The 21,631-nt window shown below is 43.5% G+C and overlaps 1 protein-coding gene across 1 annotated transcript in view; it reads right to left on the bottom strand.

Moving 5' to 3' along the window:
* Window positions 1–21,631, bottom strand: part of TTLL5 (tubulin tyrosine ligase like 5) — a 132,981-nt gene that overhangs the window by 93,790 nt on the left and 17,560 nt on the right. Inside the window, 4 exon segments of the mRNA XM_062636086.1 lie at window positions 174–255; window positions 14,465–14,572; window positions 16,612–16,703; window positions 16,831–16,932. Of these exon segments, the coding sequence (XP_062492070.1) occupies window positions 174–255; window positions 14,465–14,572; window positions 16,612–16,703; window positions 16,831–16,932 (384 nt within the window).

Here is a 21,631-nt window from a genome sequence, read left to right as displayed (position 1 = left end):
GCAATAAGTTTGTTTACGCACAGGGAAAAGCAAAGGACTATCTCTGTTAATCAGCAGTGGAACAAATACTCTGCAGGAATTATGAAATCCTAGGCCCTCCTAGGACCACAAGTTCCAAGGACAACCATCATTAGCAACAGTCCCAGCCTCATATTAAACTGTGAATCACTTACCAGGCCAACGATGGGGATAGGTTTACTTCCAACAGCCAGGGCTTGAGAGTGTCATCAATAAGGACATCAAAACCATACAGCTCTGAAAACACAGTGGATATTTAAGTTTACCTTACTGCACCTTTAAATATTCAGGTAAAGTCCACCATTAGTATCTATCATGGCATTTCCATCTATATAATTTTATGTTCAATCCAAAGAACTCCCTTGGGCTGAACAAATAATAACATTCCACAAGCGGGAAATTTCATTTCCTTAGAGTCAAGATTAAATATATTCTGTTTGTGGGGGAAAAGAGGGAAGCAAAAATTGTGTCTTAGGAAAGTGTTGCTGTCCACAAAGTGCAGTCCGTGCAGAACTCTACTGCTTGTTTTGTGAAAAGAGCAGGTCCAATCCACTTCTTCCACTGGATCCCGGAAACAACAGAGCGTCATCCTTTGCACTTTTTAATGCCTATATTCATTGTGCCAGTCAGCTATAGAAAACTTTGCTTCTTTCAAGCATCAGCTCCTTTGCAATTAGTCCTGTATATGTTTCCCTAATATCCCCACAGAAGCACAAGGGTCTTCTCCTTGGCAGCTTCATCTACATGGACAACCCTCTAACTTTTTATCTTACTGATAGCTTGCCACTTTTCAGCCAACCACTGTAGAAATATTTTTTCCTTAGTTTCTAAAACATTCATAACATATTACATCTGCTAGATGTGTTCTGCTCTACACAGGTCAGATTGAAGCCAACTTCCCATTCCAATACTGGTTTTAGTATTTCACTCTATACACATGTTCTCCCTAGTCTGGAAAGAGTTGCAAGAAGGATGCTACACGACAACTGTAAATCAGAAGTTGGCACTAATGCAATTCCCTCTTTCAGCATTAAGAAATAAAGTTAATTGATCATCAGAGCAACTTATGCATGTTTTTTCAAAATGCAGCATAACAGAGAATGTTGGCAGAGAAGAAGGATTTCCGTGGAATTAACCAGTTCTCTAGTGCTTGGAGTGAAAGCAAGAAAATTTATTTGCCACGCTGCTTTCCTTGAATTCTGGTCTTGGCCTTTTGTCACCTGCCTGACACTAATGCTGGCTCTGGGGAGCTGGACTGCTTGACAAGATCTTCCTATGCAAACAGCTGTGCAAAAACTCATGTAGCTCATAATGGGAAGTTAATGAGCTGGGGGGGGACTTGGAAGGGGAGGAAATGGCAGCACAGCAAGTATTGCCTACTCACTTTTCTAGACTGTGTTGCCAGGCATTGAGTGGGAAGCAAAAGAGCAGAAAGTTAAGGGGTTGGTTCACTCCAAAGAAATGAGGCTGAATTTACGTTTGGCTCTCCTGCTCCCCAGACAGGAAAGGCTGCAGTAGAGGGGAAAGGATGAGGTGGGGATTATAAGTGTAAACAACAGCAAAGCATTTTGACCATAAACAACTTTTGATTATTTCAATGCATTGTTTCAAAATACAGTCACAGGTTTGGTAAAGACCTATGACTCTTAAGAGCATAACCAGTGACAGGCAGCTCATCCCTGAGGCAGAGAAGCAATGATCAGGCCTGTGGCAGCTGCTGGTCTGTGACCTTCCAACCCCAGTAAGGAAGCAGAGCATTTTGTTTTGACTAGCTGCTGCTTCTTTTGCTGTTGGAAATTCCCTCCCTCTGCCCCTCAGAGGACCTTTGCTAGTATTTTGGCTCCTTTGACTTTGTTCTCCTCTCCTACACTTTTCTCCCTTCCAAACCACTTGTTCTTTAAACCTCCTTCTTTCCTACTCAGTTACTCACTCTGCCCACTTTTACAAATACATATGGGAAACCTCTTGCCCTCAGCTAGCTCTGACCATGCTGCTGGTGCTTTACACTCTTTTCCCTTATTTCTGCCTTGTTTATTAGCACAGTAAGCTCTTTGGAGTACTGCTGCTGACTCAATTCCATTATTAAACACAGATATCTCATGCCAACTGTAATGCCTTAGATTCTCCTAGAAACACTCCACTGCTGCTCCATAATGCCCCAAGTCTCAAATTTTAGGTCATACCTACAACCCCTAGACAGAAGTCTCTGCTAACATCAGGACATCAGAAGCTATGCAATATCCATGTTCTAGCAACAGAACCAAGCCTCACAGATTCCCAAATGGGCTTAGTACAAAGGGTTTCTCAAGTCTGCCTGGGGTACTAGGGCACAAACAGAAGATAAATTACCTGCGGTTTCAGCTATCCTAGAAATGTCTCCTTGGCCCTCTTCCACATTTAGAAAATGCACTACCGAGATTAAACATAGAAGAAGTACCCTCTCTACTGTGAAACTCCACTATAATTTGTGAAAATAAAAACATAGGCAACACAGAGATGTAGAGTCATGTGAACATAGCAAGATCAGAAGTATATCCTCTGCAATTACCAACTTAAGCAAGACTGCTATTTCCCTCTGTGGGGACAATAAAGAAAGAACAACTGAAAGACAAAAGGAGTGTGACCAGCAGGTCGAAGGAGGTGATCCTGCCCCTCTGCTCTGCTCTTGTGAGGCCTCACCTGGAGTACTGTGTGCAGTTCTGGTGTCCTCAACATAAAAAACATGGAACTGTTGGAACAAGTCCAGAGGAGGGCCACGAGGATGATCAGGGGACTGGAGCACCTCCCGTATGAAGACAGGCTGAGGAAGTTGGGGCTGTTCAGCCTGGAGAAGAGAAGGCTGCGTGGAGACCTCATAGCAGCCTTCCAGTATCTGAAGGGGGCCTATAGGGATGCTGGGGAGGGACTCTTCATTAGGGACTGTAGTGACAGGACAAGGGGTAACAGGTTAAAACTTAAACAAGGCAAGTTTAGATTGGATATAAGGAAGAAGTTCTTTCCTGTGAAGGTGTTGATGAACTGGAATGGGCTACCCAAGGAGGTTGTGAATGTTCCATCCCTGGCGGTGTTCAAGGCCAGGCTGGACAGAGCCTTGGGTGAGATGGTTTAGGTGAGGTGTCCCTGCCCATGGGTTGGAACTTGATGATCCTAAGGTCCTTTCAAACCCTAACTATTCTATGATTCTTAGATGAACAAGTGCTTCAGGTTGTGGCAATGGCAGGTTTATGACAACCCACCTTGCACCATTACTGTTATTAAGGGAAGAATACAAGAAACTAAGATAACAAGTTTCTGCAGTGCTTTCCCTTGCTCCGCTCCTCTTGCTACTACAGTCCACAAAAACATGTTTTACCCTTGCAGTTTGCTAAAGAGACTGGAATTATCTCAGGAGCTGTTGCCAACACTAAGCAGAAAAAGCCTGCCTCTCCCCTCCAACCCCCATAGAGAAGTGACTGCTGACCAAGCTTCCCATCCTCCCAGAAGAAGGGCCACCTTCAGACTGAAGTCTAAAAGCAACAGCTCAGCCAAAGATTTTTTTGCCGATGTCATTGAGACTAAGAGAAAGGCTAGAGATATGGCTTCAAGCTTTCTAGCTCTGGTTAACTACCACGTATTCTAAGTTTGTCTTACAATCCTGTCAAAGACTGCACTGTCCCTCCCCAAAGAATTTATTACAGCCTGTAAGTCAAGAAATTTAGTAACAAGTGTCTGGTAGCACAAGCAATGTTTTCATGATTTTGTGTAGAATGAACAAGCTCAGCTCCTAGATGGTGGCTAGAATTCTGGTCTTTATTTTCAGCTTGTTCACTAAGGAAAAAGAAGCAGCTTTACTGCAAAGCACATATTCTGCAACTGAATGGAGGTGACCTGAGGTTATGAAGGGATACATACACGTATACACTGAAAAAAAAGATGCATAGTATGCAACTCTTGATTTGGCAATAAAAACAAACCAATTGCTTCACTTTAAGCAGAAGTATATTTACAGACAATCCCCTAATGTGCGGAACAATATCTGTGCCACTGAAATGCAAGTCTTCCCTTGTTTCTCCTTACTTTCTCTGTGCTTTAAATACAGGTATCATGCAGACCATGCCTGTAGACAACATGTATCAAGGAGCTCGAGTTAGAAAAGTTAACTGTGCTACAGTTTCATCCAAAGCAGCTATCAGTCAGCACAATGGAGGAAGACTTCTAAGAGTATAGTGATGGACGCCCTGCTCTGTGGAACATATTGCCAAACTTGATGCTTTAGAGACTACGTTATATTTTGTAAATGAACTCCACCACTTTATCAATCACTGAACTCCATCACTTTATTTAGTGATGATACTGTACCTGCTTCAACTCTGGTAGCTATGGGGACATGAACAAATCTACATCTTGGAGGCTATCACAGTCAGGTCCCAGATAATTCCTGTTAAACTAGAAAAGGACAGCATAACAATGTAGGCTTTAAAATAAGCAAAAGACCACACTGTCATATCAAATAGCAGAATAGAAACCTCTACTCTGGACACCAAAGGCTTTGGGGAAAGTAGTGGTGCTGTTGGCTTGTGTAAGAATTTGCCTTGCACTCCAAGTAATACAGCTTAACTCCCTTTCTGAGAACACTTTATTTTAACAGAGGAAAGCTTTATCTCTCAGTGTTGTTATAGGAAAGGGCCCAACAACAGGGGACAGAATTATTTCACATGTTGGTGTTCTTGCCTGCTCCACAAGATGCAGCCTATGCCTGCCAAAGTCTGTCATACTAGTTTGGCCAAATGCATAATTACCTCACTTAGAGGCACTTTCTCCACAATAGGTAATCAGAGAAAATACATCACTTATGACTTCTCAGTTGCCAGAACCTATAATAAATGCTTGGAGCACTGTAGAGATATCCCAGCTGCTCCAGCCAATGAGCTGGCTTCAGCTGGAGCTCGGCTCAGGTGCCTCTATACAAATGCCCGTAGCATGGGGAACAAACAAGAAGAATTAGAGATGCGTGCACATCTACGGGGGTATGATATAATAGGCACCACAGAAACATGGTGTGATGGGTCCTATGACTGGAGCGTTGGAATGGAAGGTTACAGGCTCTTTAGGAAAGACAGGCCTGGCAGGCGGGGAGGGGGAGTTGCCCTTTATGTTAGGGATAGGCTGGAGAGTATGGAACTCTGTCCGGGGACAAGTGAGGAGTCCACAGAGAGTTTGTGGGTCAGGGTTAACGGGAATATAGCTATGGGAGACATTACTGTGGGGATCTGTTACAGACCGCCTGATCAAGGAGAACCTGCGGATGAAGTGCTCCATAGACAGATAGGAAAAGTCTCACGCTCACAGGCCCTTGTTCTCATGGGTGACTTCAACCACCCTGACATCTGTTGGAAGGATGGTACGGCCCGGCACAAGCAATCCAGGAGGTTCCTCGATTGTGTGGAAGACAACTTCCTTCTGCAAGTAATAGAGGAGCCAACAAGGAGAGGTGCCATGCTTGACCTCGTGCTCACCAACAGGGAAGGGCTCGTTGGAAATGTGACTCTCCTGAGGCACCCTGAGATGCTCGAATTTGAGATCCTCAGGACAGTGAGAAGATCGTGCAGCAAGCTCACTGCCCTGGACTTCAAAAGAGCAGATTTCTGCCTCTTCAGGAACCTGCTTAGTAAGGTTCCATGGGATACAGCCCTAGAGGGCAGAGGGGCCCAAGACTCTTGGTTGATATTCAAGGATCACCTGCTACAAGCTCAGGAGTGTTGCATCCCAACCAGAAGGAAGTGCAGCAGGAGGGCCAGGAGACCTCCTTGGATGGATAAGGAGCTCCTGAGGAAAAGTCAAATGAAAAAAGAGGCTTGTAAAAAGTGCAAGCAAGGACAGGTGGCATGGGAAGAGTACAGGGATGTTGTCCGGGAAGCTAGGGACCAGGTTAGGAAAGCTAAGGCCCAGTTAGAATTAAACTTAGCTAGAGATATTAAAGATAACAGGAAGGGATTCTACAAGTACATAGCAAATAAAAAACAGACTAGGGAGAATGTAGGCCCCCTCAGGAAGCTCTCAGGAGAACTGGCTACACAGGATTTGGAGAAAGCTGAGGTTCTGAATGACTTCTTTGCCTCGGTCTTCACTGGCAAAGGCTCTGACCACACCACCCAAGTCTTGGAAGGCAGATGCAGGGACTGTCAGAATGAAGACCTTATGCCCACTGTAGGAGAGGATCTGGTTCGAGACCATCTTAAAATTCTGAACGTGCACAAGTCCATGGGTCCTGATGAGATCCATCTGCGGGTCCTGAAGGAGCTGGCAAATGAAGTTGCGAAGCTGCTGGCCATCATATTTGAGAAATCATGGCAGTCAGGTGAAGTTCCTGATGACTGGAAAAAGGGAAATATAACCCCCATTTTCAAGAAGGGGAAAATGGATGACCCAGGGAATTACAGACCAGTCAGTCTCACCTCTGTGCCTGGCAAAATCTTGGAGCAGATTCTCCTGGATGGCATGCTAAGGCACATGAAGAAAAACAAGGTGCTTGGTGACAGCCAGCATGGCTTCACTAAGGGGAAATCCTGCCTGACCAATTTGGTGGCCTTCTATGATGGGGCTACAGAACTGATGGACAGGGGTAGAGCAGCTGATGTCATCTACCTGGACTTTTGTAAAGTGTTCGACACTGTCCCACACGACATCCTCGTCTCTAAATTGGAGAGACATCAATTTGATGGATGGAACACTCGGTGGATAAAGAACTGGCTGGATGGCCGCACACAAAGAGTTGTGGTCAATGGCTCAATGTCCAGCTGGAGACCAGTAACGAGTGGCGTCCCCCAGGGATCGGTGTTGGGACTGGTCTTGTTGAACATCTTCATCGCTGACATGGACAGTGGGATTGAGTGCGCCCTCAGCAAGTTTGCCGATGACACCAAGCTGTGTGGTTCGGTTGATACCCTGGAGGGAAGGAATGCCATCCAGAGGGACCTCGACACGCTTGTGAGGTGGGCAGATGTCAACCTCATGAAGTTTAACCATGCCAAGTGCAAGGTCCTACACCTGGGTTGGAGCAATCCCAGGCACAGCTACAGGTTGGGCAGGGAAGAGATTCAGAGCAGCTGTGCGGAGAAGGACTTGGGGTTGTTGGTTGATGAGAAAATGAACATGAGCCAGCTTCAGTGTGCACTTGCAGCCCAGAAAGCCAACCGTATCCTGGGCTGCATCAAAAGGAGCATGACCAGCAGGTCGAAGGAGGTGATCCTGCCCCTCTGCTCTGCTCTTGTGAGGCCTCACCTGGAGTACTGTGTGCAGTTCTGGTGTCCTCAATATAAAAAAAACATGGAACTGTTGGAACAAGTCCAGAGGAGGGCCACGAGGATGATCAGGGGACTGGAGCACCTCCCGTATGAAGACAGGCTTAGAAAGTTGGGGCTGTTCAGCCTGGAGAAGAGAAGGCTGTGTGGAGACCTCATAGCAGCCTTCCAGTATCTGAAGGGGGCCTATAGGGATGCTGGAGAGGGACTCTTCATTAGAGACTGTAGTGATAGGACAAGGGGTAATAGGTTAAAACTTAAACAGGGGAAGTTTAGATTGGATATAAGGAGGAAATTCTTTCCTGTTAGGGTGGTGAGGCACTGGAATAGGTTGCCCAGGGAGGTTGTGAATGCTCCATCCGTGGCAGTGTTCAAGACCAGGTTGGACGAGGCCTTGGGTGATATGATTTAGCGTAAGGTGTCCCTGCCTACAGCAGGGGGGTTGGAACTAGATGATCTTAAGGTCCTTTCCAACCCTAACTATTCTATGATTCTATGATTCTCAAGCTTTTTTCCTACTACTGAAGTCTGAAGGACACTTAGTTATATTCCCAGTAAGAGTCTTCAGAAGTGAAATTTCAGGATGCCTACATAGAATCATAGAACATCTCAAGTTGGAAGGGAACCATAAAGATCAGATTCCAACTCCCTGCTCCTCATAAGATTATCTATAACTAGATCATACAACTAGGAGCATCATGCAGATGCTCCTTGAACTCTTGACAGAATTGGTGCTGTGATCAGTTCCTTGAGAAGCCTCTTCCAGCGGCTGACCATCATTGCAGCGAGGAACCTTTACCTAGTACCCAATAAGAACGTCCACTGATGCAGCTTCATTGCATTTCCTAACGTCCTATTGCTGGTCACCAGAGAGAGGAGATCAGCACCTCCCCTTCCTCTGCCCCCTTGAAGTTGTAGACTGCAATGAGGTCACCCCTCAGGCTTCTCTTCTCCAAGCTCAGCAAGCCAAGTGACCTCAGATGCTCCTCCTAATTCTTCCCCTTGAGACTTTTCACCATCTTGGTTGCCCTCCTTCTATATAAACCACTACTTTCTTTCGTGAAGATTACAGTTGGGCTTATCACCTACGCCAAAATCAGACTCAGAATAATCCTTCTACTCTTAAGTCAAAAAAAGCTAGTTAGGCTATCTTCCAAGCTAACATCAAAAAACAGGTGTCTTAAAGCAAATTGGGCTGCCTTTATAATCCTAGTCTTACAAGGTAAATAAATTAACACCCATGAAGGAGAAAGTTCTTCAACCCAGCATGCGAGATCATAGTGAGTGAAGATGCTACCATCTCATTAAGCACCTCTGGACATCACTTAATGTCACTTATGCCACTGAGGACCAGACAAGCAGATATGTTGCTGTTCGTTCTTCAACAAACTTAGGTAGCCAAATTTAAGAAAACGTAGTAGCAGGTAGATCAAAATGAAAGCAAGCTGACTCCATAGATACATGAGGTGAAGAAGAAAGAGAGCATGTTTCCTGAATTCATTAGCCCAAGCTCTTCTGATTTCAAGCTCCTAAACTCCAACAATCTTAGCCTCAAGCAAAGGTTGGGGCTAGGAGACAAGAATAACCTTGTGTCCCTCGCTTCCATGTTCTATCTGCTAAAGACCCTAATGTCACTACACGAACCAAATAGCCCATAGAAGACGGAATGAGAAGCCAGGGATATTACAACTTTGGTAATACAAGTCTACTGTTAATAAGTTGACAATGCTTGTCATTTCTTTATGGATGTTTTGGAGGAGTTAATTCTTCCTAAGTCTGCAATTCTTTCTAAGTCCAATCACCTTGAGAAAAAAAAACATGGTGCTACCAAGAACCCTACTCCTAACAGGAGCTATCACTAGAAGACCTATCCCTTGAACTTGTTTTACCTTTCAGGCTTAGCTGACAGTTTTGTTAAATTCTGAAGATATAGTAATATTACAAAATCTACCTTGGCATCATCAAAAGGCTGAAAGGTAAAGGGCTCCTGAACCTGAAGAAGCAAGAGAACTCTAAGAACAACCTTTTTCAGATTCAAAATGGCATCTTTACATACTGGCTTTAAAGCAAAGACTGAGTGTAGGGACTACCTGTTCTGCTTTTCCTTGACATGACATCCATGACAGCAAAAAAAAGGAGATGTGTATGGTATATGTATGGGTGATGTAAGTCTTTAAGCAGATATTTACCTACACTCATGTCAAGCAAGTCTGCATAGAAATTCCTTAAGTCTGTCAAATTCTAGTGTCCTGCAAAATTCATTATGGAACAGGCCATTCCCCCAAACAGGCCAATTGCTACTACTAAGAAAATTCAATGCTGATGAACAGCAGACACAGATGGTTGAGAACTGGTGATTACATACAAATGAAGACTTTATTTAAGCTTTAGGTCCAGGTCAGCACTCTAGTAGTACAATAATTTATGGTTTGCTCTACACCATCTTAATGTAGATGTGATTAGAAGCATAAGTCCAGAGTAGCTAAGCAAAAAACTCATTGATTCTGTGGGATCAGCATGACTATTATCCTATCCTGTCCTGCTGTCTTGATTTCAGAAGAGTTCAAGAGTGTTATGGCTGGGTTGACTAGAGCTGGGAATGAAACTGGGGACTTAGATCTACAGCTTCTTCAGGCTCATGCTTCAGTGATTACAGAAAACAGTGCTATACTGGACACTAGCAATAGGCCACACAATCAGGAAAACAGTGTGGATAGCACCCTCTATAAGCAAATGGGAGCAGCTTCATGCTTGCAGGTCCTGGTCCTCATGGAGGACTTAAACCACACTGGTATCTGTTGGAGAGACAGCACAGTAGGGCTCGAGCAATCCAGGAGGTTCCCTTGAATGGGCTGATGACAACTTCCTCACGCAAGAGAAAGAAAAGCCAACAAGGAGAGGTGCCATGTTAGACCTTGTGCTTACGAACAGGGTAGGGCTCATGTGGAATGTGATGTTCCAGGGCGACCTTGGCTGCAGTGATCACAATATGGTGGAATTCAAGATCCCCAGGGCAGTGAAAAGGGCAAGCAGCAAGAGAACAGACATTGACCTCCTCAGGGACCTGCTCAGTAGGGTCCCGTGGGATAGAGCCTGGAGAGCAGGGGTGCCTAAAAATGCTGGCTGATATTTAAGGATCACTTACTCCAAGCTCAGGAGCAATGCATCCTGACAAGAAGGAAATGAGGCAGAAATGCCAGGAGGCCTCCATGGGTGGAGAACGAGCTTCTGAGCAAATCTGGAAGAAAAAAGGAAGCTTACAAAAGGTGGAAGTGAGGGCAGGCAGCCTGGGAGAAATATAGGGATATTGCCCAGGACGCTAGCGATCAGATCAGGAAAGCTAAAGTCCAGATAGAATTGAGTCTGGCCAGGGATGTCAAAGATAACAGGAAGGGCTTCTATAGGTATGTTGCTGCCGAAAGAAAGACTAGGGATATTGTGAGCCCTCTCCGGAAGGAAATGGGAGACATGGATACCCTGGATTTGGAGAAGGCTGAGGTTCTCAATGACTTCTTTGCCTCAGTCTTCATTGGTAAGTGCTCTAGCCACACTGCTCAAGCCACAGACGCCATGTAGGGGCTGGGAGAGTGAAGGCCTTAAGTCCACCACAGGAGAGGATCGGGTTAGAGATCAACTTCAGAAACTGAATGTGCACAAACCCATGGGAACCAAGGAAATTCATCCATAGGTCCCAAGGGAGCTGGCAGATGAAGCTCCTAAACCACTTTCCATCATATTTGAAAAATTATGGCAGTCAGGTTCTTGACTACTGGAAAAAGGGAAATGTAACCCCCACTTCAAGATGGGGAAAATGGATGACCCAGGGAACTACAAGACCAGTCAGTGTCACCTCTGTGCCTGGGAAAATCTTGGAGCAGATTCTCCTGGAAAGCATGCCAAGGCACATGAAAAACAGTGAGATGGTTGGTGACAGCCAACATGGCTTCACTAAGGGGAAATCATGCCTGACCAATTTGGTGGCCTTCTATGATGGGGCTACAGAAATGACAGACAGGGCAGAGAAACCGATACTGTCTACCCGGACTTGTGCAAAGCATGTGACACTGTCCCACACAACATCACAGAATCATCCTTGTCTCCAAATTGGAGAGACATCGATTTGATGGATAGACCACCCGGTGGATAAGGAATTAGCTGGATGGCTGCATGCAGAGAGTTGCAGTCAACGGCTCAATGTCCAGGTGGAGACCAGTAATGAGTAGAGTCACTCAGGGGTCGGTGTTAGGACCAATCCCGTTCAACATCTTTCTTGGCAACATGACCATTGGGATTGAAGTGCCCTCAGCAGCCTTCCAGAATCTGAAGGGAGCCTACAAGGATGCTGGAGAGGGACTCTAGTGATAAGGGGTAATGAGTTCAAACTTAAATAGAGGAAGCTTAGGTTAGATATAAGAAAGAAGTTGTTTACTGTGAGGGTGATGAGGCACTGGAACAGGTTGTCCAGAGTAGTAAATGCTCCATCCTTGGCAGTGTTCAAGGCCAGGGTGGACAGGGCCTTGAGCAACCTGGTCTAGTTGGAGGTGTTCCTGTCCATGGCAGGGGGGTTGGAACTAGATGATCTTGAGATCCTTTTTAACCAAAACCATTCTGTGATTCTAAGACAGTTTTTACTTGGGGCTTAATTTAACATGAGGAATTATTAGCTAATCATAAAGCACAAAGCAGAGGCTTGAGACCACAACATTAATAACAAGGCTGCAACAAAACGTAGTACTTATACTGCTTTGTGTGAATACACCGCTTCAGAGGAACAAAACTACTGAGCATTCCAAGTCCTCCGAGGAGTGCTTATTACTAGATTGCAGTAAGTGGCTCACATGACATGGCCAAAAGGGGACTCACTACAATCTTATCACAAATTATCAGCAGCACTCTGCTTTGACATGAGAAAAAGCAGCATCCTCTCGCTTCCTAGGCAAGCATGAGTATTTGGAACTATACAGACTGTCTCACCAGTCTTATTTTGGAGCATGAAGCAGCCATGAATTGAGTCTCTTCCCTTAAATCTAGAAAGCAAGTATATTACATTAAAACAAAATATACTTGGGAAAGGAATGAAGGACCAGAGGATTGCTAAACAGTTACAAAGATAAAGTGGGAAACCTAGGAAATAAGTATTTGTGATTTAATTTTTTGCAAGAATGGTGGCAATTGTGCTGGGTCCTGTTCCCAGAACAGCATTAAAAAGAGTAGAGTAGAATGCACATTCAGTTAGTCACATTTTTCTAGAAGCTTCCCAAACAACATCTACCTCTATATCTGAATCTCAGATCCACGTTTCTGAAGTCTCAGATACTTTTCAAATGATCAGTCTCTCTCAGCACACACATGTGGTTTCATTGTTCACAGCCCAGAAAAAAACAAAAAAAAAAGCCAAAACCAAAAAGCACTCTTGGGAGCCTCTACATGCTGTCTTGCAATCTTCATTCCTAGTTTTCTCCCTCATGTTAACAGCTATAAACTCAGCCATTCTGAAGACTTCCAGCTAGAAGAACTGTCTTTTTTTTACAACAAGGTTAAAAGTGGCACAAGCAAAGAGTGTCAGAACAAGACACAGGATGAAGAATGATCCATACAGCATGACAAAGGCTGTTCAAATCCTTGGGACAAGGACCACCACTTAATTGTGGGGGAAGGTGACAGAAAGTACTGAGCTCTGGAAATGCCTCAGGCTCCCTAGGGAAGCAGTATGGCTCTTACTTAAGCTCTCTTTCCTGGGAAGCTCTTAATTTGTGTTTACACTGAAATAAATGGAACAAAACAGTTTATTTGTGGGGGAGCATCTGAGAGGGTGGTTAGTGCAGCCCTGGGGAGGCAGCAGGAAGTGGGATAACCTCAGAGCCAGGCACAGCAGAAAGTACATGAGGAACATTAGTTTCCACATACATAGCTCAGAGGAATCTAGAAACACATCTGAGGGAAGAAAAGGAAGAATAAAAAATAAAGGGGGGGGGGGGGCCAGTTACAGTTTTTTGATGTGCCTTTTTTTTTTTAACCCAGTAGTTGATATTTCTGGAGTAGCTGATAAATTTCACTAAAGCTAACTCATAAATCTCCATGTACACCAAAGTTCTCCACTTAGAACAAAGGCATCAGAGTCAGTCAAGAGAATCTAAGGCCAGAGAGGTAGCTAGTTTGGCAGGTAACTAAGAAACATATTAGCCCTGGCTCCTCCTTTATTACTCTCATCACCCTAAATATCCAAAGATGACAGCATTTATGTTAAGCATGTTGAAAGCTGCAGAATTGTTAATACCCAAGTGCAATGCAGGGACCACACAAATGAATTTACCCATCACAGCAGCTTTAAATGCAAGTCCCAATACCTAAACACAGCATACCTTAAGCCAAGCTTGGTCTTTGGTTTAAGCATTGACTGAGACTAATCCTAGACTCATTTTCCCTGCCCCAAGACTGAGTGTATCCACACGAGCAAAGGGCAGTTTGAGCAGGAGGAGGCCTCTTTAGGAAAGGCTGGGAAGGAGCCACGGGAAAGCGGGAGAAGGCACACTGTGGTACCAGCCACTGATTTCTGGACCTTGTCCCAGCATCTGCTGCCAGTGAGTTCCCAAATCCGTTTGCCAGCACGTAGTTCCGCGCCCAGCTTCTGCCAGAAATAGGCTTTGACGCCACCATGCGGTACTCTCACACAAACACAAGCCCAGAAATACCACCACCACCACTCATTCCAGGGACTGCTTCACACATTCTTCCCTAGTCCTCAGATGCATGTAGGACAACAGTTCAGAACTACATTGGGCTAGATCGCTCAACAGACAATATTAAATGGTCTAAAGAGATATTTAATAACGGACAGCCATCCTTTTAAAGGCCATTAGGGTGCCACAAACTTCAACTTCCCAGCATTTCCCCAGCTCCCTTTCAAGCCCTTTACCATCACACTTTCTAGCAGGAGATTCTGATGAATGACACTGGCACCGGGGCAACAGAGACTCTATGTCCCCTGCCCTAACAGAGGCCTATACTGAGGGGGAAGGGGGGGGAACCCACAAAAAAAAACAACCAAAACAAAACTAACTGGCTTCCTTGCAATAGGGAATATATGTTTCCTTGTAGCATCAGAAAGCTGGAAGTTTCAAACAGTACTTAAGAGCCAATCAACAAAGGTGCCCCCAGTACCTTACCAAAGCAGGTGTCACGATGTGAAACAAAATGTTTACAAGCTGTGGCAATGGCCAGCTCAGCAGAAATCACAGTCTTGATAATCAGGTCCTCCACACTAGCCATCAGTGCTGCAAGAAGGGAAGGAGAAAAAAAAAACAACAAAATAAAAAAAATAAAAACAAATAATTTAAAAAAATTGTGAAGTAACACACAATATCTAAAAAATATGAGAATATGCATATGGACAGATACCTTTGTGAATCAAAGCATGTGAGAGCTTATGGAAGCAAAAGATAACATGCTTGGAAATCCATGCAAGCATAAGTATATAGATACATGCATAAGTATCCTAGTGCAAAAATACAAATGAGAATGACAGAAATGAGTATACGTACAGTACAAGTAAGCAGAAACATGTGGCAAGCACATAAGCACAAGTCAGCTGGAGTCTGATCATCGCCCACTCAGAGTATTAGGAAGGATTAAACAAGAGCGAGGCAGTGAGATAAGCCCTTAAATTACAGAAGCCAAGTCACAGGCACTGAAATACAGATATTTTTCTTGCGGACTTTGAGGAGATAACTGTTCTGTGATTGCACCTTCCTCTAAAGCAGCTGTTCCCATACCACAATTCACAAATAATTTCAAAATTATATGCCTGGTGACAGCTCCCAGTCCTGCCGACCCATAGATAATCTGCAGTTGCAGTAAAGGAGCTCTCTTCACGTCCTTTATGAGTCTAAACACAGCTCAGGAACAGGAATCTGACCTGACAGAGGGAGCAAAAGGCAAGAAAGGATGCATGCTAGATGTAGACCTCGATTCTAGACTCGGTTTGGACTTGAGACACTTACTTTCTGTTTTCAAGGACAAGCAATAGAGGAAGAGGGGATGAAAGAACACTGGAGCCCTGGTCTGAAAAGTTAATAGAGACCATAGGACATGTCTCAAAGGGAGGTTCAAGCAAAGACCTCCAGCAAAACCACACAGACATTTGGTAATCCCTGTTCCAAAGAACATCCAGTACAAACCACTTGACTAGAGAGTTCAATTAAGGCCTACGATTACTTTTTCTCATGTTCAGATGATGACAAGCAGGGACCTGAAAATTACAGCAGACCTTGCAAGCAAATTCAGATGTGAGCTTCTGTGCCAGAAGACAACTAAATGGAAGCAATACAGCATGGGAATGTCTAAGTGCACATACACATCCCAGAGCACAAAAATCTTGCCAGCCCAGACAAGGCCAGCATTTCCCAGCCACCATTCTGCCTCCTTAGGACCAGAACCAGATGCATCAGAGAAAGGTGCAAGATGCCTTGTAACGGATAGAGAAACCTGCTTGCATTGCTCAGTAGTTTACTTAATTTTTAAGAATGAATATCTACACTTTAGGTTGGGGTCTGGAAATGTATCAATATAAATAACTATGCATACATAGCTTAACAAAAACATACGGTGCAAGTGATCAGACAGCCATGCACGCACATGATGGGGAAAAAAACCTATTCCCATCCAAAAGCCAGATTAAAACCCCCTTCATCCAATATCTAATTGTCCCCTGGCAACATCTGCAACATGGGCATAGTTGCTGTCAGTAGCATTACTGATGCCTTGGTATCACAGGTAATTTATCCCTTAAAGGATATACCTGGATTCTGCTCTGCAGATGTACTTACTCCCAGCAGACCTGGCAAAGGTGTGGAAGAGGGAGCTGTTTTATATGAAACACAGACTGAAATGAAAACACCCAGCAAAAACCTGAGCCATGGAAAGATGACACCACATCCAAGAGTCATTCAAACTGGCACAGTTCTCCAGAGGTTGGTCACTCATCAGACTGAACAGGCCATGGGAGCAGTAGTGGGAGGGAAGCTTTTAGAAGGAATGGAATGACCTTAAGAAACGGGAAATGTAGGTAAAATATTAAGAAACACACCCTGAGAAAGTCTCAGACTATTATTTGCAAAAGGGGAGGGAAAGGCCTCATCTCTGGGGATAGAGAATAAATGCACAGCTCTAGTAAGTAAGCTGCAAGGGACAATGCTTCCCTCCACCCTGCTCTGGTGCTAAATGGGACCCGCTTTGCTCTTCCCTGACTTAGGATTCACACTAGTGAGATGATTAAGATCCAACAAAGGAATAAAAGAACAAGATCTGTACTGACCTGCGGTGTCTTTCCCCTCTTGTTTTAAGTACCTCAGCATTGCACTCATGCTCCACTTGCTTCCATAATCCTCTACCTCAGGATCATCACAGCTAAAAGTAAGTGAAAGAAGCAGGTTGACACCACTGACCTTCCTTTAGAGACTTGCATCAGCCTTAGACCAACCTACATAAATTGACCCAACCTCTAAAGATCAAGTTCCATTTTCCAGCCAAGTACCTGACATAATCTCCACTCTTCTTGTTGACACTGTAATTGGTCAGGTGCATGAACTGGTTTTTAATGTTCTTGGATGCCTGGTCATACCTCACTGTTGCAAACCTGTAGAGGGATAAAGATTCTCAGTATTTCTTGAACAAGTGACAGCCTTGCTAAATACAGCCTATTACACGGACCACTCAACAGCAGCAGCTAGGGAGAGAATGCATGGAATAAGACTTCATCAAATGCAACCTTCCCTCACAAAGAAACCCCACAGTTTATTCTTAAGGGCCACATCCAGGTGCATTTAATCTTTTTTCCAGAGTCTCAGAGCAGGTAGCTCTATTTGTTGTCCTTAGAGTTTTTACAGCCTGTGTACACGATCGGCACATTTTTTTCTCAACTGCTTAGATTTATGGTCCTCAGCCATTCTGGCCAAACATGCCCCTTCACTTTAGACAGTCAGCGTCACAGTTCCTTCAATTTCACAATAGGACCTATCATGAATATGTAAGATCCACTGGTCCTGGGAAATGTATACATTCAGAGCAATCATACTACGTATGCAGTCAATATTTCCTGAAGTCTCATACAAGCATGGCTCAGTTCTTGTGTACTCCAAAGATACCTTAAGAAAGGCTGAGGCTGGGAACATATTTCTATCACCAACAACTACACACCAGCCTACAACAGTCAATCCTCTTTCTCAAAAGGCACCCAGGAAACTAGGTAGAACTTGAAGGCCAAACCAATTTGTCCAACAAGGCAGCATCTACTCCAAGGTGCTGTCATTCTCAGGGACTACGCAGCCTTTCCATATCTCAAAAATGTCACCTAGCTGTGTACAAGGAAATGGACTGTAGGGAAGATTGGAATCAGTAACAAGACACTGCTACAAGCTTATTTAGCGTCCATATGAACCCTGTTACAGCCAACAATACCACAGTTAAGTCAGCCTATTTATTATGGAAACAGTGGTGATCTCCTGATTGAAAGGCATTACCTGTACTGTAACCAAGTACCCCATCACCACTCCCTTAGCCATACACTAACATCATGGATGTTTGTGTTAAAATGAGTCAGTAAATTGATCCAACTGAAAAACAGCCAGGATTTTGATATGTAAGGTGGTTGATGGATTTTTTTGTTTCGGGGTTTTTTTTTTGGTTGGGGTTTGTTTGGGTTTTTTCTTTGGTTTGTTTCTTTTTGTTTGTTTGTTGTTGATTTTGTTGGTGGTGGTTTTGGGGGCTTTTTTGTTGGTTTTATGGTTTTTGTTGTTTGATTTGGTTGGGTTTTGTTTGTTTTTTTTGGGGGAGGGCTAGGGTAGAGTTTTTGCATGAGTGTGTTGAGGGATGGCAGTGTTCAGGGCCAGGTTGGACAATGCCTTGGGTGACATGGTTTAGTGTGAGGTAGCAGGGGGGCTGGAACTAGATGATCTTAAGGTCCTTTCCAACCCTAACCATTCTGTGATTCTATGGTGCAAGAAGGGTATGAAAGGACAAAGGTAGATCAACTCCCTGATCCAGCTACAAAGCTGTAACTTGATAAGCTTCACCCCCCACAGTGGCTACACAGACTTAAGCTATCTCTACTCTCTTTCCTCAACTATCCCCTTCCTTTTACCTGCAAAATATGAGCACAAGAGTATCTGTCCTGCACAGAAGCCATCTAAAACCAGCCTTTTGTGCCGAGCTATTTATCAGACTAGCTCACTGCATGAGTACAGAAATGCTTGTGGTAACACAATACAATGGACATCACAAGCTCCTAAATGACCACAGGAATATAGCTCAAAATTGCACTGAAGCAATTTAAATAGTAATCTTATCAATAGCACACCTCTAAGAGGAGATTGAATGAACGCTGAAAAAATGTAAGCTTCTGGGGGAAGCGAAAAAACTTCCTATAATCACCTGCTAATACAGCTGCCCATGCTACCCATCCATTCCAGTTTGCACTGTGCAGTGATAAGAACTTATTATATGTACCTGTGACAAGAAATGAAAGGGTCAACATGAGAATGGAAACAACAGCCAGGAAGAGTGCAGGACTTATTCTTGATAGCTGTACCAATTTAAAATGTTTACAATTACATCTTGTGCAAAAGTTGTTTTCTAAAACGTGTAGTTGCACCATCAGCCTTTGTCAATCTAAGGATGCACTGCAGGTGAAAGCTCATCACCCACTCAGCTGCACACTCCAGATACTCAATCTGCTCCAGAAATTACATAGCCACAGGCAAATCAGGTCACTTCATAGATCTGACTGAACAGCCACTTAAGCAAATATAGAAAGATACCAATTAACTTTCAATCAGATGCAGGTACACCCTTTTTCAGACGTAAGAGTGTTAGGATGCAGTCAGGACAGAAAGAGGGTAGTGACTCCATTTTAGGAGCAGGCCACAAAAAATCTTAAAAGAAAAAAAATGAATCAAGCATTAAGCAGAATATAATACTACTTGTGGTGACATTTGCAAAACCTATATCCAGCCATGGGCATGCCAAAAAGTTGTATATAATGTCACAGAACAGTTATAGTTGGAAAGGACCTAAAAGGATTGTCTAGTTCAACTGCAATATTTCTCTTATTCTGCATGTAAACAATTCCTGTTTCAATGTATATTTTAGGCCTCAGACTTTGGAGAAAAATATATAAATCAAAAGATTGAGGGAAGAATCCAGGCCACCTAGTTGGGAGAATGACCAGCATAAGCCACTGTTAATCACTACAACCCATAACAGCGAGCATGTTCTAGCTCAAAAAAACAACAAAAAAACAACAAAAAAAAACAAACCCCAAAACACACAAAACAAACTAACAAGGAAAAAAACACAAACCCAAACAAAAACCCGAACCATTTTCACTCTGACCATCCTCCTATACCACAAGATGTCAATGTCTTAAAGAGAGAAAAGGGGTAAAGAAAGTGTAAAAGGGAAGTCCGACATACAATATAATAAGAAGCCCTGGCAAGAAGGAAAGAAAGTACAGAGAAGAGCAGGGTTAGTTGCAAGAAAAGAAGAGTAGATTTGGAGAAAGACCCAAAGCAGGAAAGGGAAGGCAGTGCTCAGGAAAAAATGGAGGAAGGAAGGGAATTTGGAGCATCTGGCTGTGCAATTAAGTTAATGTCCAGAAAAGAATACACCCCCAGTTAGCTTTATTGTCATATCTCTTCATCCGTTCCCTATTACTTTCTGTAGTTCAGAAGCTGAACTATACCAGGATATCTAACAAGTTACAAACAAAAATTCCTTCCTTTAGAAAGGACTGAAAAAAAAAATACTAAAATTCTAATTTCTCAGTGAAAATGAAGACACTACTGCCCTCACTTGGTAGCCACTGTAGAACTAGCACTCTGAAGAACTAGACTAGCAAATCCATGAAGATACTCATCAGATTAAATCTATCCCTAAATACACAGGTAGGAGAAGCAAAGGAGAAAAAAAAAGAAACGTATTTCCAGAGCTTAAAGTATTTGAATTTCTTTTCAGTTTAACTGTAACTTTCCAGGATTTAGCACTGAAATAGCACTTGTTGATAATGTGGTTTCAGCCAGATCTTGGAAGATCCTGAGCACAAGCAGCAAGCTATTGCAGAAAGTCATGGGTATTTCATGAAGTGGAAGGCAATTAGGTTCACCATGCTCATCTGCTTCTTATTTTTTTTAGGTATGCACATCATCAGAAATATGAGGATATGAACCCCTGACAGACATAGACAATACTTCTAAACAACAGAATTTCCTTACCTTGTAAATGTTTGCATTAGCTTCCTACTACAGAGACCATCCTTAATTTTTAGGTGGTCTGAGCTCTACACCCATAGAATTTACTTTTCCATAGGAACTAATTATTCAAAAGGGATTTCAATGGCTTCTAGAGTGCTCAGTATATAAACTTTCTCTTCTACTAGGATGCTGTTATCTCAAGGGATATCATGGGTTAATTCAGCAATGCATAAAAAAAAAAAAAACAAACAAAAAAACAAAACACAAAAAACAAACAAACATTTCATGACTCAAAGCAACTCAAAACTAACACTGGCTTAATACATTCTCCCAGAGCTGGTTTGACAGCCTTACTAGCCTTAAGCACGAGTCTGCAAATGGAAATGTAAGTCATTTCTAGAGCCTCTATCAAAAGCCTCCGAGTGTCAGAGGAGTGATACATCACACCACTGGCAGTAGTGCACACCCTTTGCACTGTCTTCCACACTTGCCTGGGGTGGAAGACTGTTAAAACTACTGAAAGAGTAGCTAGTGACCTTCACTCTCTAGTTCTACAGCTTTACATACTACACTGTATCTTTCTTCCACTGTAGTAACAAAGCTACTCAGCCACCACACTTGTTCTCGGCAGGAAAGCCAGGAGACATGCATTCTACAGAATGTCTTGCTTCAACAGAAATTTACAGGTTATTTCTAGAGATATTAAAGTCAGAGGAAAGGGCTTACAGCAAGAGTGAAAAGTAGGATAACCTCAACCCCTCTAAATTCTTCTAGGTGTTAACCGAGATCAGTATAAATTCTTGAGATACCTTACAATCTTTCAGAGGATGATTTTGTTCCGGGGGCACCACTCTTTGGGCAATTTTATTCCAGCGACCCTGCTCTTTTGACAATTTGGCTTGAGGGGGCAGGGAGGGAGCATTCTTTCAGCTATTTGCCTCGGGGGGTCCCCACTCTTTTGGCAATTTCATTCTATGTTCCTCTCTTTTCCAATTCCTGGCCAGTTCCAAGAATAGAATGTTTGTCACCTAAAAGGGCCAAGATCCTAAAAGCAATTTACAGAGACTATATGGTAAGGTGGCACAGAAA

This window comes from Pezoporus occidentalis, unplaced genomic scaffold, assembly GCF_034315485.1.
Source record: "Pezoporus occidentalis ecotype Australia unplaced genomic scaffold, CSIRO_AGI_Poc_V1 ctg47, whole genome shotgun sequence".
In the NCBI taxonomy this organism is placed as follows: Eukaryota; Metazoa; Chordata; class Aves; order Psittaciformes; family Psittacidae; genus Pezoporus; species Pezoporus occidentalis.
Note: the sequence above shows the minus strand (reverse complement) of the source record. Positions and strands in the feature narration are given on the sequence as shown.